General features: G+C 39.4%; 1 protein-coding gene across 1 annotated transcript in view; it reads right to left on the reverse strand.

Annotated features, from left to right (window-relative positions):
- The window catches only part of HCRTR2 (hypocretin receptor 2), a 212,713-nt gene that overhangs the window by 74,570 nt on the left and 122,016 nt on the right, over positions 1 to 16,127 (reverse strand). Inside the window, exon 3 of the mRNA XM_069768020.1 lies at positions 2,321 to 2,564. Coding sequence (XP_069624121.1) covers positions 2,321 to 2,564 — 244 coding nt within the window. The remainder of the gene's footprint in view (positions 1 to 2,320; positions 2,565 to 16,127) is intronic.

Below are 16,127 nucleotides of genomic sequence, written 5' to 3' on the forward strand. Positions count from 1 at the left end.
TATGTTTTAGTAAATCCTCATTTATGAACTGATTACATCTGTTTGCAGAATATACTTTAGCCTTAGAACTAGACAATGAAAAATTGATTTATCATATATTGGGTAACATAATTATTGAACACATCACCTATTTTCTAAGTAAATATATTTCTAAAAGTGCTATTGACTTGAAATTCTTACCAAATGTCGGTAACAACCTATCCAATCCACACAGGCAAATAAATGAAAATATAGATGTTCAGAAGTTAAGTTATGTGTAATAATGAAAAATTACTCAGGGAAAATGTATTGAACACATCAAGAAAGAGAGGTGAATACAGCCATGGAAAGTCATGACACCAGCTGAAATCTATCAGCAATTAGAAATCAATCCTGCCACTTAGCAAAAAATAACATCAGCTGGTTAAACTGGTGGTCTATAGAAAGGTGTCTCATTACCAAGGTGCCACACAAGAAACATCTCATGGTAAGTAAAACGAGTGAAGTGTCTCAAGACCATTGCAACATTAATGTTGCAAAACATACTGATGGTATTGGTTACCAAAGAATTTCTAAACTATTGAAGGTTCCAGTGAGCACTAATCTGTAAGTAGAAAAACTGATACCCTCTGGAAATAAATTATCAAGCAATAAAAATAAACCATTATGGATGAACAGGACAGTACAAAGTTTAATAAGACAATTAAAGGGCATTCAAAATCTTGAAAGCTGAGATTACTGATATAGAATTTAAGCAGTGTAAGATCTATATAAGAAATGTAAAAAGAAATCAAGCTGGAAAAGTTATCTACAGAGAACCAAATCGCAAACGATGACATTAAAATAAATTCCAATTTTTTTAAAACATACATCAATGCCAAAAAGAAAAAAATAGATGGTATTGACCCATTAAAAAAAATGACAATAACAAGATAATCACAGAGGACAAAGGAAAGGCAGAGATATTAAACAGGCACTTTTCATCCGTGTTCATCAATGAACTGTCTGTTACAGGGATCATTCAACAAGGCAAAAATCAAAATTCACAACCTGATATAGCTATTTTATCACAAAAAGAAGTGCAATTACATCTGAGCAATTTAAACATTGACAAATCATCTTGCCAAGATGGTATTCATCCACGGATACTGAGGAAATTGAGCTCAACAATTGACAGACCGCTGTATCTCATATTCTTAGACTCGCATGTAACAGGTGTGGTGCCACAAGATTAGATATTGGATATCAGTAGTGTGCAACATTTTTGAGGGCATTATAAGAGATGACCTGCAGAAATATATTCCAGAGAAAAATATAATAACTGACAACCAGCATGGATTTATGAAGAATAAGTCGTGTCTAACTAACATGTTGAGTTTTTATGAGGAGGTGATTGCAAATCTGGATGTAGGTAATGCAGCTGATGTGATTTATCTGGACTTTGCAAAGGCGTTTGATACAGTTCCACATAACAGACTTATACTTAAGCTACACATGCAAAGACTGGGGGAAACTATATGCAGATGGGCAAGGAATTGGCTAACTGACCGTAAACAAAGAGTCGTCATAAATGGTACATTCTCTAAATGGGATATAGTCAGCAGTGAGGTACAGCAGGGACCTGTGCTAGGACTGTTTATTTTAACCTCTTTATTAATGACCTTGTGGATGGGATTGAGAGTAAAGTGCCAGTATTTGCTGACGACACCAAACTATGTAGGATATTATATTCTGAACTTGACATTACAATATTGCAAAACAATCTGAATAAGATGACTGAATGGGCAAACAATTGGCAAGTGAGATTTAATATAGATAAATGTAAAGTAATGCACCTAGGATGGAGTAATCCTATTGCTGCATATATATTCAATGGGAGTATACTCAGGACTACAGATTAAGAGAAGGACTTGGGTATTCTTGTTACAAGTAAGCTGAGCAGCAGTACTCAATGTCAAGCAGCAGCTGCTAAAGCAAACAAGATTTTAGGATGTATAAATGATTGATTACATGTGGGGTTTCTCCTTATTCACAGACAGTGGTGTGCTGTTTCCTTTTTTTGGACTACTTTATTTATGGACATCTATCATTTGATTTGCCTGTGTGGATTGGATGTGTCGTTACTGACATCTGGTGAGAATTTCATGTCAATAGCACCTTTACAAATATATTTACTTAGAAAATGTGTGACATGATGAAAATTTATTTCTGTACTGTATATAGGATAAGTAATAAGGATTTGTTAAAAAAACATCATACAAAAGATGTTAAACAAATACAGAAAGTCATTTTGAAATCTATGGCTCAATTAGAAAGAATCTGAATAATTTGTGGCACTCACCTTCCCAGCGCTCATCACAGACAGTGAATAATACTGTTTTGTTGGCTAAATCTGGAAATACACTGTTACGCTCCATGACGATTGCCTGTGGGATCATTATAACACAGGACACAATCCATATAATGATAATGCTGTTTCTTGCTCTCTTTGCAGTACTTTTAAACATCAATGGATGGCAAATTGCGTACCATCTATCCAAGGCGATACAACTGAGTGTAAGCACAGACACAGAAACTGACACGGTCTATAAAAAAAATGCAAAAATTATACAACTGTCATTAAAGCTTATGATATTTGGAATGATAGTATTCATAAAACATAAAACGATTGCAGCTTATTTAAGCCTTTGCGTTTTAACTAGTGTTGAGCATTCCGATACCGCACTAAACTCCTAATTCTAGGAATTTAGGACCTGCGAATGACGTCACGGCTTCTGATTGGTCGCGTGGCGGTCACATGGGCGGCACGCGACCAATCAGAAGCCGGGACGTCATTCGCAGGTCCTAAAGGCGCGCATTTTAAACAAAGAAGCCTGCCGGTTACCAGCGTGATGTCCAGGGGCCGCCGGAGAGGTGAATATATCAATATTTTTTATTTTAATTCTTTATTTTACACATAAATATGGATCCCAGGGCCTGAAGGAGAGTTTCCTCTCCTTCAGACCCTGGGAACCATCAGGATACATTCCGATACTTGGTGTCCCATTGACTTGTATTGGTATCGGATATCGGTATCGGCGATATCTGATATTTTTCGGGTATCGACCGATACTATCCGATACCGATACTTTCAAGTATCGGACGGTATCGCTCAACACTAGTTTTAACACATTTTGCTATCTTTCTGTGTATGATCATGCAGAAATCATTACCTGGCAACTCCGTTCTGATATTTTTTTAAACTTAAAGTATATTTTTTTACTTTTTTTTGTCAATTATTTTTCTTTTTTAGATACATTTTTCTGCATTTTTATTCTAGCATATCACACAGCACATTTTCGTTAATTCAAATTTAATTTAGATTAGGCCTTTAAAAAAAAAGTTGCAATACATTCATATCTTAGATTACGACTTGCTACAAATTCAAAGTCACATAAACTAACACTACAGTGCAAATTAATAAGAATTTCCAACACAACTTGTTTAGAAAAAATATGTATGCAATCTTTATTGAAAAATCACATTTATTTCACAAGTTAAGTGTATAAATTCACTTGCAAATACACAAGAGTGCATAACTCCTGGTGACTGAGCCTGATATGATTAAAGACAGCGCCTCATGAAGCTTGGAGATAATATGTGATGCATAGCCCTTGAGATAGGCATAATACTGGCACATCTATAAAAGAGTTATTCTCAAGTTGTCTCTTGAGCAGTAAAGAGCTTTCCAGTCTTCTTCACTTCCTGGTTTTGGGCCTGGTGAGCACTCATTTAGAGCGTACCCTGTTATAATTATTGCACATGGAGATAACAAGGCATTTGAATAAGAACAGTCTTTAGTAAGAGGCTTTTTTTAGGCCCTAAATTTACATTATCCATGTAAAGAATCTGAAATGTTGAAGATGTCCATACTTTTATATTAAAAGTTTGCAACTCCTTTTTCTAGGAATCAGTTTGTGAATATTTACACAAATGAGCTTGCAAGTGTAGGGTATTGACCTGCACTTACAACTTTCTGGAATTTCAGTAGCTTTCTCTCCCACCATCTGAGTACTATCTGTGACTGACAGGACCTTCTTCTCTGTGACTCCATGAGAGATATAATGCAGGCGATGTTGTTCTCAGGTTTTATGCATGTGCAGATTGATAGTCCAACTGCCACAACATCATCCAGACCATACTGTGCATGCCCAACCCCTGAGAATAACGGCACTTCCACAAGATGCCTTACAGTGCCTTGTGAAAGTATTCAGCCCCCTGGAACTTTTCAACCTTTTCCCACATATCATGCTTCAAACATAAAGATACCAAATGTAAATTTTTGGTGAACAATCAAGAACAAGTGGAACACAATTGTGAAGCTGAACGAAATTTATTGGTTATTTTAAATTTTTTTCAACAGATTCATGATTGGATTGAGGTCTGGACTTTGACTTGGCCATTCCAACACCTGGATACGTTTATTTGTGAACCATTCAATTGTAGATTTTGCTTTATGTTTGGGATCATTGTCTTGTTGGAAGACAAATCTCCGTCCCAGTCTCAGGTCTTTTGCAGACTCCAACAGGTTTTTTTCAAGAATGGTCCTGTATTTGGCTCCATCCATCTTCCCATCAATTTTAACCATCCTCCCTGTCATTGCTGAACAAAAGCAGGCCCAAACCATGATGCTGCCACCACCATGTTTGACAGTGGGGATGGTGTGTTCAGGGTGATGAGCTGTGTTGCCTTTACTCCAGACATATCATTTGGCATTGTTGCCAAAAATTACGATTTTGGTTTCATCTGACCAGAGCACCTTCTTCCACATGTTTGGTGTGTCTCCCATGGGGTTTATTGCAAACTTTAACAACATTTTTTATGGATATTTTTGAGAAATGGCTTGCTTCTTGCCACTATTCCATAAAGGCCAGATTTGTGCAGTGTGCGACTGATTGTTGTCCTATGGACAGACTGTCCCACCTCAGCTTGCCTACAAACAATCACTATTGTAGAGCTCTCCAGACATTCGGAAAACAAACTGTTTTTTGTTGAAATCAAGTATTTCAAATTTTGTCTCATCAATCCAGAGCGCCTGCTGCCATTTTTCTGCACCCTAGTTATATTCTAAGGCTGGAGTCACACATAACGTATAAAAAATCGGTCCGTTTTGGTGGCCGAGAATCTCAGAAATGTTCCCTGAACAGTGATCCATATGTCATCCATGTGCAATGCGAGGATATGATTTTCTCACATCTAAGCATCCGTGTGACATTCTTGTGACATCCGTATGGCATCCTTATGGTGAGATTTTCTTGCCAGCTGGCAAAATCGACATAGAATGGATCCCGGCCCAGAAAATCATGAATAAATAATGTGGAAGCCTATTTATTGGCTCCACAAGTTCCATCCCACAAGCAAAAAAAATTGCGTGGTCTCCAGCGCAATTTTCTTCACCAGAGAGGGAAAGCCGATGGCCGGGGATGATATTTGTCACCTGGGAAGGGGTTAATACCCATGGATCTTCCCAGGCTATGAATATTATTATTATTATTATTTTATTATTTATTATTATAGCGCCATTTATTCCATGGCGCTTTACATGTGATGAGGGGTATACATAATAAAAACAGGTACAATAATCCTGAACAATACAAGTCACAACTGGTACAGGAGGAGAGAGGACCCTGCCCGTGAGGGCTCACAATCTACAAGGGATCGGTGAGGATACAGTAGATAAGGATAGAGCTGGTCGTGCAGTGGTTTGGTCGATCGGTGATTACTGCAGGTTGTAGGCTTGCCAGAAGAGGTAGGTCTTCAGGTTCTTTTTGAAGGTTTCGATGGTAGGTGAGAGTCTGATTTGTTGTGGTAGAGAGTTCCAGAGTAGGGGTGATGAGTGAGAGAAATCATGTATGCGATTGTGGGAAGAGGAGATAAGAGGGGAGTAGAGAAGGAGATCTTGTGAGGATCGGAGGTTGCGTGCAGGAAAGTACCGGGAGATGAGGTCACAGATGTATGGAGGAGACAGGTTGTGGATGGCTTTGTATGTCATGGTTAGGCTTTTGTACTGGAGTCTCTGGGTAACGGGGAGCCAGTGAAGGGATTGACAGAAGGTAGAGGCCAGGGAATAGCGGGAGGGGGAGGTGGATTAGTCGGGCAGCTGAGTTTAAAATAGATTGGAGGGGTGCGAGAGTGTTAGAAGGGAGGCCACAGAGCAGGAGGTTACAGTAGTCGAGGCGGGAGATGATGAGGGCATGGACTAGGGTTTTTTCAGATTCTTGGTTTAGGAATGTACGGATCCATGAAATATTTTTGAGTTGAAGATGGCTGGAAGTGGAAAGGGCTTGAATATGTGATTTGATGGAGAGACCAGTGTCAAGGATTACCCCGAGATAGCGATATTGTGGGACTGGGGAGAGTGGGCAGCCATTTACTGTAATGGATAGGTTCATTGGGGGAGTCGGATGAGATGGGGGAAAGACAATGAATTCTGTTATGTCCATGTTAAGTTTTAGAAATCTAGCGGAGAAGAAGGATAAAGTAGCGGATAGACATTGAGGGATTCTCGTTAGTAGGGTGGTGATATCTTGTCCAGAGATGTAGATCTGTGTGCCATCAGCATAGAGATGATACTGAAAACCGTGAGATTCTATGAGCTGTCCCAGGCCAAAGGTGTAAATTGAGAAGAGCAGGGTCCCTAGAACTGAACCTTGCCGGGACTCCAACAGATAGGGGGTGAGGTGAGGAGGTGGTGTGTGAATGAGAGATGCTGAATGTTCAGTCAGTTAGGTATGACGAGATCCAGGATAGGGCCAAGTCTGTGATGCCAAGGGATGAGAGGGTCTGTAGTAATAGGGAATGGTCCACTGTGTCAAAGGCAGAGGACAGGTCCAGGAAGAGGAGGATAGAGTAGTGTCGCTTGCTCTTGTCGGTTAATAGGTCATTGTTGACCTTAGTTAGGGCAGTTTCAGTGGAGTGGTGTGACCGGAAGCCTGATTGTAAGCGGTCGAAAAGGGAGCAGGAAGATAGATGGGAGGACAGTTCAAGATGGACGTGTTGTTCCAGTAGTTTTGAGGCATAGGGGAGAAGTGATATAGGGCGATAGCTAAAAACAGAGGATGGGTCAAGAGAGGGCTTTTTGAGGATAGATGTGATTGAGGCATGTTTAAAGCTTGAGGGGAAAACACCAGTTGTTAGTGATAGGTTGAAGAGATGGGTTAGAGTTGGGATGAAGACTGTGGCAAGGTTTGGGATGAAGTGGGAAGGGATCGGGTCAAGTGCACAGGTGGTGAGATGCGATCTTGAGAGTAGAGTGGAGAGTCAATCTTCTGTAATAGTGGAGAAGTTGGTTTTAGAGGTGGAAGGCTGCGTAATTTGGAGTAAGGGCTCTAGGGGTGGTCGACTAAAACTGTGTCTGATGTTCTCAATCTTCTGCTTGAAAAATGAGGCAAAGTCTTCAGCTGAGATGAGTGGGGAGGGAGGAGGTGCTGGGGGACGGAGGAGAAACTTGAAGGTGTTGAATAACTGTTTAGGGTTGTGAGACAGGGAGGATATGAGAGATGAGAAGTAGGTTTGTTTAGCTGTGGTGAGTGTGGTGTTGAAGGTAGTGAGGGACTGTTTGAATGCGATAAAGTGTTCATTGGAGTGGGATCTTTTTCATCTCCGCTCTGCAGCCCTGGAAGCTCACCTCAGTTCTTTGGTCAGGCTGGTGTGCCAGGGCTGTCTGTTGATTTTGCGAGCTTTGGTATGTGTGAGAGGGGCAAGAGATTCCAAAGCTGCAACTATTGTGGTGTCATATAGAGCGGCAGCATCATCCGCATTGTGTAGGGAACTTATGTCTCTGAGAGGGAGGAGGGATTCAGAGACTGAATGTAGATCAAGGTGTTTAAGATTTCTGCGAGGGTGTGCAAGTTTGTGGGGTGGGGATTGTAGACAAGGAATGGAGAGGGAAGATAATGTGAGTAGATTGTGGTCAGAAAGAAGAAGAGGTGAGTTAGAGAGGTTAGATAGGGAGCAGAGGCAGGTGAAGATGAGGTCCAATGTGTGACCATCTTTGTGAGTGGCTGCAGAAGACCATTGAGTGAGGCCGAAGGAGGAAGTGAGAAATAGAAGTTTAGTGGCAGCTGAGAGGGAAGTGTCAATGGGGATGTTGAAGTTGCCCATGATGATAGTGGGGATGTCCGCAGAAAGGAAATGAAGTAGCCAGGTGGTGAAGTGGTCAAAGAAGGTGGTGGCTGACCCTGGGGGGCGGTAAATATCAGCCCACAGCTGTATATTTAGCTTTTACTGGCTATTCTAACAGGGGGACTCCCAAAAAATTACTTGAGGTCCCTCTGTAATTAATAGCCAGAAAGGCTACAGATACAGCTGTGGCTGATATTCATAGCCAAGGGAGGGGCAAAGGATATTTCCCCTGGCTAAAAATACCAGCACCCAGCCACCCCAGAAAAGGCGTATCTATAAGATGTGCCAATTCTGGCACTTCACATCTCTCTCATACCACTGCCCTGTAATGGTGGCATATGGAGTAATAAGGGGTTAATGTCACCTTGCTATTGTAAAGTGACATTAAGCCCAGTTAAAGATGGAGAGGTGTAAATAAGACACCTATCCATTATTAATCTAATAGTATGAAAGGGTTAAAAAAATACACACACATTAAGAATAAAGTATTTTAATGAAATAAACACACAGGCTCTATTACACTCCCAATCCAAGCAAAGCCCTCATTCTCATGTAATAAAAAAACAAAATAAAAAAGCAACAATATCCCATACCTGTCCGCCGTACAGTCAAGTCCCATGCTGCAATCCATCTCAAGGGGTTAAATAATTTACAACCGGGTGCTCTGCTAATGCTTCCACCCCAGCTGTAAACCACTGTGTAATGAATGAAAAGCTGCCTGCTGAGCTACCCCACATGATAGGACATGAACTCTGTAGCGTGGGAAAGTTTCTGAACTTTTCCCCATGCTGCCGAGTTCACCTCAGGTCAGCCTGTGAGTCTACGCAAGCTGAGCGACATCAGTGGTAGTCACTGAGGCTGTACAGTTGAACTTGGCAGCTTGAGAAAAAGTTCAGAAACTTTAACACACTATCTATTGTATTTTAACCATTCAGAGTGATTTTGAATTACAGCTCCCTGAATTGCCAGCTTTTCTAAAGGACACCGGTGCATATTTCTCGCAAGTCACCTGCATGGTCCATGTGTAATCCGGTTTTTTTTTTGCACCAATAGACTTGCATTGCTGTGATTCGGCCGTAATGAGGTGCAAATCGCAGTATGCTGTAATTTCTCTTGCTCGCATAATATGCACGATTTTTTATCGCATAGCACTCGTCCGTATTTCTTGCTAGTGTGACTCGGCCTAATGCATAGTTTAGTCGATTGGCCTTGTTTCCATGTAGAAAGTATGGCTTTTTGCCGCAATTATTCCATAAAGACAACTTCTGGCCAGATTTTTTTAAACAGTAGATGAGTGTAAAGAGGTCCCGCTGGTTTCTGCCAGTTCTGAGCTGATGGTTCTGCTTAATATCTTCATGTGTCCTTCATCTGATGCATTATGTTTCTTTGATCATCTACTGATGCTATGGTCCTCAACGTTGTCTATTTCTTGGTGTCCTCAATTTTTTAAGAAATAAAAACAGCAACTTATAAATCATACTATACCATCAGAGAAACAATTGATTGGTTGTAACTGTGTTCTGCAGAAGGACAATTACTTCAAACACACATGATATGATATATGATGATCACAGAACCCTGACCTCAACATCATTGAGTCTGTGTTGAATTACACAAAGAGACAGAAGGATTTGCACATGCATATATCCACAGAAGATCTGTGGTTAATTCATTAAGATTTTTGGTGCAACCTCCCTGCTGAGTTCTTTGAAAAACTGTGTGCACGTATACATACTGATCACATCAAATATTGATTTGGCTTAGATTTTTCTTTTGTTCATTCAATTTACATTTTGTAAGTTGGTAAAAATAAAATGCTAACATTTATTTTTTAAAGCATTCTGGGGCCAAACACAGTCTTCCCAAGATTCTGAGTAGAGAGCTTATTTTAAATTAAAAGAGAGCTTAACCAGTGTGAGATATATAATAACTGAGTCTTCTCTCCTGATCTCACTGTGCTTCATTAAAAACTAGAGCAGTACAGCAGAGATTGACGTTGTCTTATTGCAAACACATCTGCAGCTGTAGCTCTCATAGTTTTAAAGGGAACCTGTCACCCCGTTTTTTCAGATTGAGATATAAATACTGTTAAATAGGGCCTGCGCTGTGCGTTACTATAGTGTATGTAGTGTACCCTGATTCCCCACCTATGCTGAGAAATACATTACCAAAGTCGCCGTTTTCGCCTGTCAATCAGACTGGTCAGGTCAGGTGGGCGTGGTGACATCGCTCTTTTCTTCCCCAGCTTTCCGTTGGTGGCGTAGTGGTGTGCGCATGTTGCAGTGACGAATCCACTGCGCGCACGTGAAGAAGCAGCGCGCGATCTGCGCTATTACCCCCTGTCATCGGTGGGGGCGGCCATCTTCCTGGGGCCGCGCGTGCGCAGATGGAGTGCTCTGCTGCACGGGGCTTCAGGAAAATGGCCGCGGGATGCCACACATGCGCAGAAGAGATCGCGGCGGCCATTTTCCCAAAGCCGAGATGCAAACTCAATTTTTCAGCTCCCATCATACAGGCAGCCAGTGTGGGAGGATGGCAGTACAGCCGAGCTCACAGCATTATGATACGAGAGCTGCAGATATGTTTGTAATATGACAAGTTCCACTCTGGTGTAAAAAGGTAGCTATAATCACACATAGCTTTGAAGTGAGATCATGAGAGGAGACTGTCAGTCATGGATTTCTCTGAACTAAAACATTAAACTGAAGATATTAAAGTATCATTTTCTTTAATTTTCTATAGTCTACATGCTCATTTTGATGGCGTAGGAGGGTTGATTCTTATGCCAGATTCAGATTAACTAAATTATGTTCCTCAGAAGTGTAGCTGACTGATGTCAAAAGGAAATTAACCGATCAGAGCAGGATTTCTACAGAACTGTGTGGGGAGTGTATCAAGGCTTTTGTACCAGTTTTCTTGAAGCCTTTTTTTGTGCAAACATTTGAAAACTTTGGTATTTTTATGCCTATCTATAAACTACCATATTTAAAAGTTGTCATCATTACTTTTGAAAATTAGAGTTAAGACAGAATAATTTTTATCTTTCTAAAAAGTCAAAATCTCACTCCACAAGAGTGATATAAAAACGGAGAACAGACATCTTAAGATCGTACTACAGGTATGTATCAAACTTGTTAAAGATTGTGCAATACTTAAAAATTTGACATAGCCCATGCAGCCACAAAGATAGGTGACTATAAAAATACCACTCATAAAACTCAACCACCTGTAAAGTATTTCAGTGCAAAGAAAATCTTACAAAATCATCTGAGCAAATTTTTTTAATTTTACTTTTATAATTCATTTCTAAAATGGACAACTAAAATTATAATACAAAAAAGTTAGAGCATGCTATTACATAATCAGTCCTAACTAATAATATAATGGATTTGCAATGAAATCACCACTCCAGCGGTTTGTGACCTGTTGGCTCACTTCAGTGTTTGCTGGGGAAGTAGGAGGTAACAACTGTATACAAGTCAATGACAGCCTAATTCTGGCTGTGATAGACTTGTAATGTGAGCTTGTGATGTAGCTTCTGACTTCCAGCCAATCAGAATCTGCAGTCACAAGATGGCACTGTGGGTCTGGTACAGCACCAAAAAAGGTGAAGACAGCAGTGGGTGAATATAAGACAGGGGTCAGGGACATTAAGATAGTAGCACCACTGCAGAACAGGAAAAAAAGGAAAACTGGAGTGGTGTTTAAAGTAATGCATTTAATGAATTCACTTTAAATTAAGCTTAACAACAAAACTAAACTTTAAGGCACCAAAGTCATTATTTCCTTTTTTAAGTTTTTTTCATTTTTGTCATGCGTTATTAGTTGCCATTTTTGATGCCAAATTCATCAAAATAGCTCACATGATTCATTAATTTGGCTCAAAATCAAAACTGATTATTTTTCTTGTCTTGAACCGTTTTTATGACTTTTTGAATTAAAAGTTGCACATTGGCGCCATTAGTCACAACATTTTGCCAAAATAACTGGCGCACTGAAAAATACAACAGGGGGACTGTAATAAAGTTGTGCCAAATTTTGGTAATTTTTAAAAAGTTGCAATTGATTAATCAAATTAAAACATTCGGAACTGCTAGACTCCGCCCACAAAGCAAAAAACTAAAAAAAAGCACATATAAAATAGATATAAAAAAAGAAATAAAACAATGAATTGGTTGCAACCAAAAAAGGACACTAAACTACACCGAATACAGGAGCAAAAGGCACTGATTAATCGGGGCCATTGTGTATAGTTGCTTATTTGTATATTCATTGAATATATAGTTTAATTTAATGTTATTAGCATATACAGTGACTTGCGAAGGTATTCGGCTCCCTGGAACTTTTCAACCTTTTCCCTCATATCATGCTTCAAACATAAAGATACCAAATGTAAAATTTTGGCTAAGAATCAACAAGTGGAATACAATTGTGAAGTTGAACAAAATGTATTGATTATTTAAAATTTTTGTGGAAAATCAAAAACTGAAAAGTGGGGCGTGCGATATTATTTGGCCTCTTTACTTTCAGTGCAGCAAACTCACTCCAGAAGTTCGTTGTGGATCTCTGAATGATCCAATGTTGTCCTAAATGGCTAATGATGATAAATATAATCCACCTGTGTGTAATCAAGTCTCTGTATATTGCATCTGCTCGGTGATAGTCTCAGGGTTCTGTTTGAAGCACAGAGAGCATCATGAAGACCAAGGAACACAACAGGCAGGTCCGTGATACTGTTGTGGAGAAGTTAAAAGCTGGATTTGGATGCAAACTGATTTCCAAAACTTTAAACATCACAAGGAGCACTGTGCAAGCGATCATATTGAAATGGAAGGAGCAACATATCAATGCAAATCTACCAAGACCCTGCCAACCCTCTAAACTTTCATCTCAAACAAGGAGGAGACTGATCAGAGATGCAGCCAAGAGGCCCATGATCACTCTGGATGAACTGCAAAGATCTACAGGTAAGGTGGGACAGTCTGTCCATAGGACAACAATCAGTCGTACACTGCACAAATCTGGCCTTTATGGAAGAGTGGCAAGAAGAAAGCCATTTCTCAAAGATATCTATAAAAGTGTCTTTAAAAGTTTGCAACAAGCCACCTGGGAGACACACAAAACATGTGGAAGAAGGTGCTCAGGTCAGATAAAACCAAAATCGTACTTTTTGGCAACAATGCCAAACGATGTGTTTGGCGTAAAGGCAACACAGCTCATCACCCTGAACACACCATCTCTACTGTCAAACATGGTGGTGGCAGCATCATGGTTAGGGCCTGCTTTTCTACAGTAGGGACAGGGAGGATGGTTAAAATTGATGGAAAGATGGATGGAGCCAAACACAGAACCATTCTTGAAGAAAACCTGTTGGAGTTGGCAAAAGACCTGAGACCGGGACAGGGATTTGTCTTTCAACAAGACAATAATCAAAAACATAAAGCAAAATCTACAATGGAATGGTTCACAAATAAATGTATCCAGGTGTTAGAATGGCCAAGTCAAAGTCCAGACCTCAATCCAATCGAGAATCTGTGGAAAGAGTTGAAAACTGCTGTTCACAGATGATCTCCATCAAACCTCACTGAGCTCGAGCTGTTTGCCAAGGAAGAATAGGCAAGAATTTCAGTCTCTCGATGTACAAAACTGATAGACACATACCCCAAGCGACTTGCAGCTGTAATCGCAGCAAAACGTGGCGCAACAAAGTATTAAGTTAAAAGTTAAAGGGGCCAAATAATATTGCAAGTTTTTGAATTTCCACAATAATTTAAAATAACCAATACATTTCGTTCAACTTCACAATTGTGTTCCACTTGTTGTTGATTCTTCACCAAAAATTTATATTTGCTATCATTATGTTTGAAGCATGATATGTTGGAAAAGTTTGAAAAGTTCTAGGGAGCCGAATACATTCGCAAGGCACTGTAATTTACTTATTGTAGAAATATAGAAAAATATGTCCCTATTTTATTTCTACCAAGGAATAATCTAAAAAATTTTAAAGCTGATTTTTTTTAAAACAGATTGATAAACTTTAATTAACTGATTGATTTGTTCCCATGGAGCAAAGTCTAAAAGTTCTGATTTTTCTGATTGCTAAATGTCGTTTAATTTTAATCTAAGTGAAAGAGGTTTTCTCAAGAAGTCACTTTGTACTCCCATTATTCAGGACTTGAGCCATCCTTGAATTACAGATTTAAAGCCAGCACTTAATGCTGCAGGGAGCAGGACCAGGCTGATCAGATCATCAGCGGAAAATTATATTAAAACGTTGCTTCTGATGACAAAATGTTTTATTTGACCAATTATTCCACTGATAGGAATATATTGGGCTCTATTTCTGTTAAACACTTTTCATTACTCTGGCCTGATTTTAAGAGTCATGATTTTTAATGTTTGTTTCATCATATTTTAACTACTCTTTCTTCAAGTTGGTAACATTGCAAATATAATAGGATATATACTTTAAACACATTAAATGTCCTACCTTTTTATGTTCCATTGCTGTAATTAAGCCCTTGTTCCTCATCTTCTGGTATTGGAATTGACTATATCAGTAATAAACCCTACAGATAAAATAAAGAACATCCCTGACATGTCTTCTCCCTTGTTGAAAATTACTTCAATTAGAGTCAATTATTTTGTGTATAGATCAGCTGATTTACAACTAATTTACACAGGAGGCTATTGTCTATTCATTAGTCAAACCAATATAGTGGTTTATAGTTCAATAAGGTCTATGGGCCCTGTCAACCCAAGGAAAAGTCTGGTAGCAATGGAAAGTCTATACTTTTTAGCAAAACATCCATGGCGCTACATGATTCTGTGATTTAAGTTGTATCTATGCAAATAATAAAGTTGTTATTCTGGATTAGCAAAAATGGCTGCACGATTGCCGCTTTGAATATTTTATTCTAATACGCTGGGGTATTTCAGACAAAACAATTATAGAAATGCCAAGCAGGGACTATGTCGCGCTGTTGACTAGTCTGAGACCGGTCACCAAAAAGCTTCTCCCTGTACTGATCCCATTGATTGACAGGTTTCTCACAAATTCTTCTACTGATGTTTTTTTCACACATTATATAAGCCTAATTTGACGTAAATTGAAATGTACAAAAAAAATACCATGGCATTTGGTGATAAGAATGTATGAGCCACAAGTAAAAGCAGCAACACCACTACCAGCACCAGCTGTCACAAACAGCTGTCACAATTAGCCTATTTTGCCTATGGCAAGTATATAAGTGAAAATAAAGAATATGGATTTTTTGACTACATATCAAATTACTCAGCTTGGTCACCGTAAGCTGATATTACACCTGACAATGACACTCTCTGTTTGAGACAGCATTCTGGCCAATTTTCCTTCTTTGCTGACATAAACATCAATCTTTTCAATTGTGAGCTTACAATTTTATTAATAACATCTCCATATCTTATGACCCCTAATTCTCTAAGCCATAAATTTTAGTTTATGCATTGGATGAGAACAGTCAGCACTTGAGCTTAGATGAGATGGTGGTGAAGGCGGTAAAGGACATAAATTAATTACCTGTGTTTATAGAGCTATTAGTGATTGCCCTGGCACCACTAGTGGGAGAGACACTGTCAGTAACAGCCAATATGTTAGTGGAATTCTGAATCAAGGAAAATCTTGAGGTAGGAATCCGAATAGGGCAAGGAGCTCAGCACATTCCCTATACTGGGGCTACTACCAACTGAATCAGGGATTATGATGATTGTGTGGTGGACAGAAGCTAGGAACCAGATCAAGGGGTTAAGGATGTGATATTATCAGAGGAAAAAAATGTTTCTCTGGCCAATTTCTAGCCAACATATCTTCCAGGAGAGAATCTATTTCTACTGCAGGGTCTCCACAATGCCTGAAAGCTCTTGCTGCAGTCAACGTGTTGGCGAGTCCTTTGCGCAATCGTATCAGTTGTGAGAATATTTTTTCATGTAAATAGCACATAAATCTT

This window comes from Ranitomeya imitator, chromosome 5 (assembly GCF_032444005.1).
Source record: "Ranitomeya imitator isolate aRanImi1 chromosome 5, aRanImi1.pri, whole genome shotgun sequence".
NCBI classification, from domain to species: domain Eukaryota; kingdom Metazoa; phylum Chordata; class Amphibia; order Anura; family Dendrobatidae; genus Ranitomeya; species Ranitomeya imitator.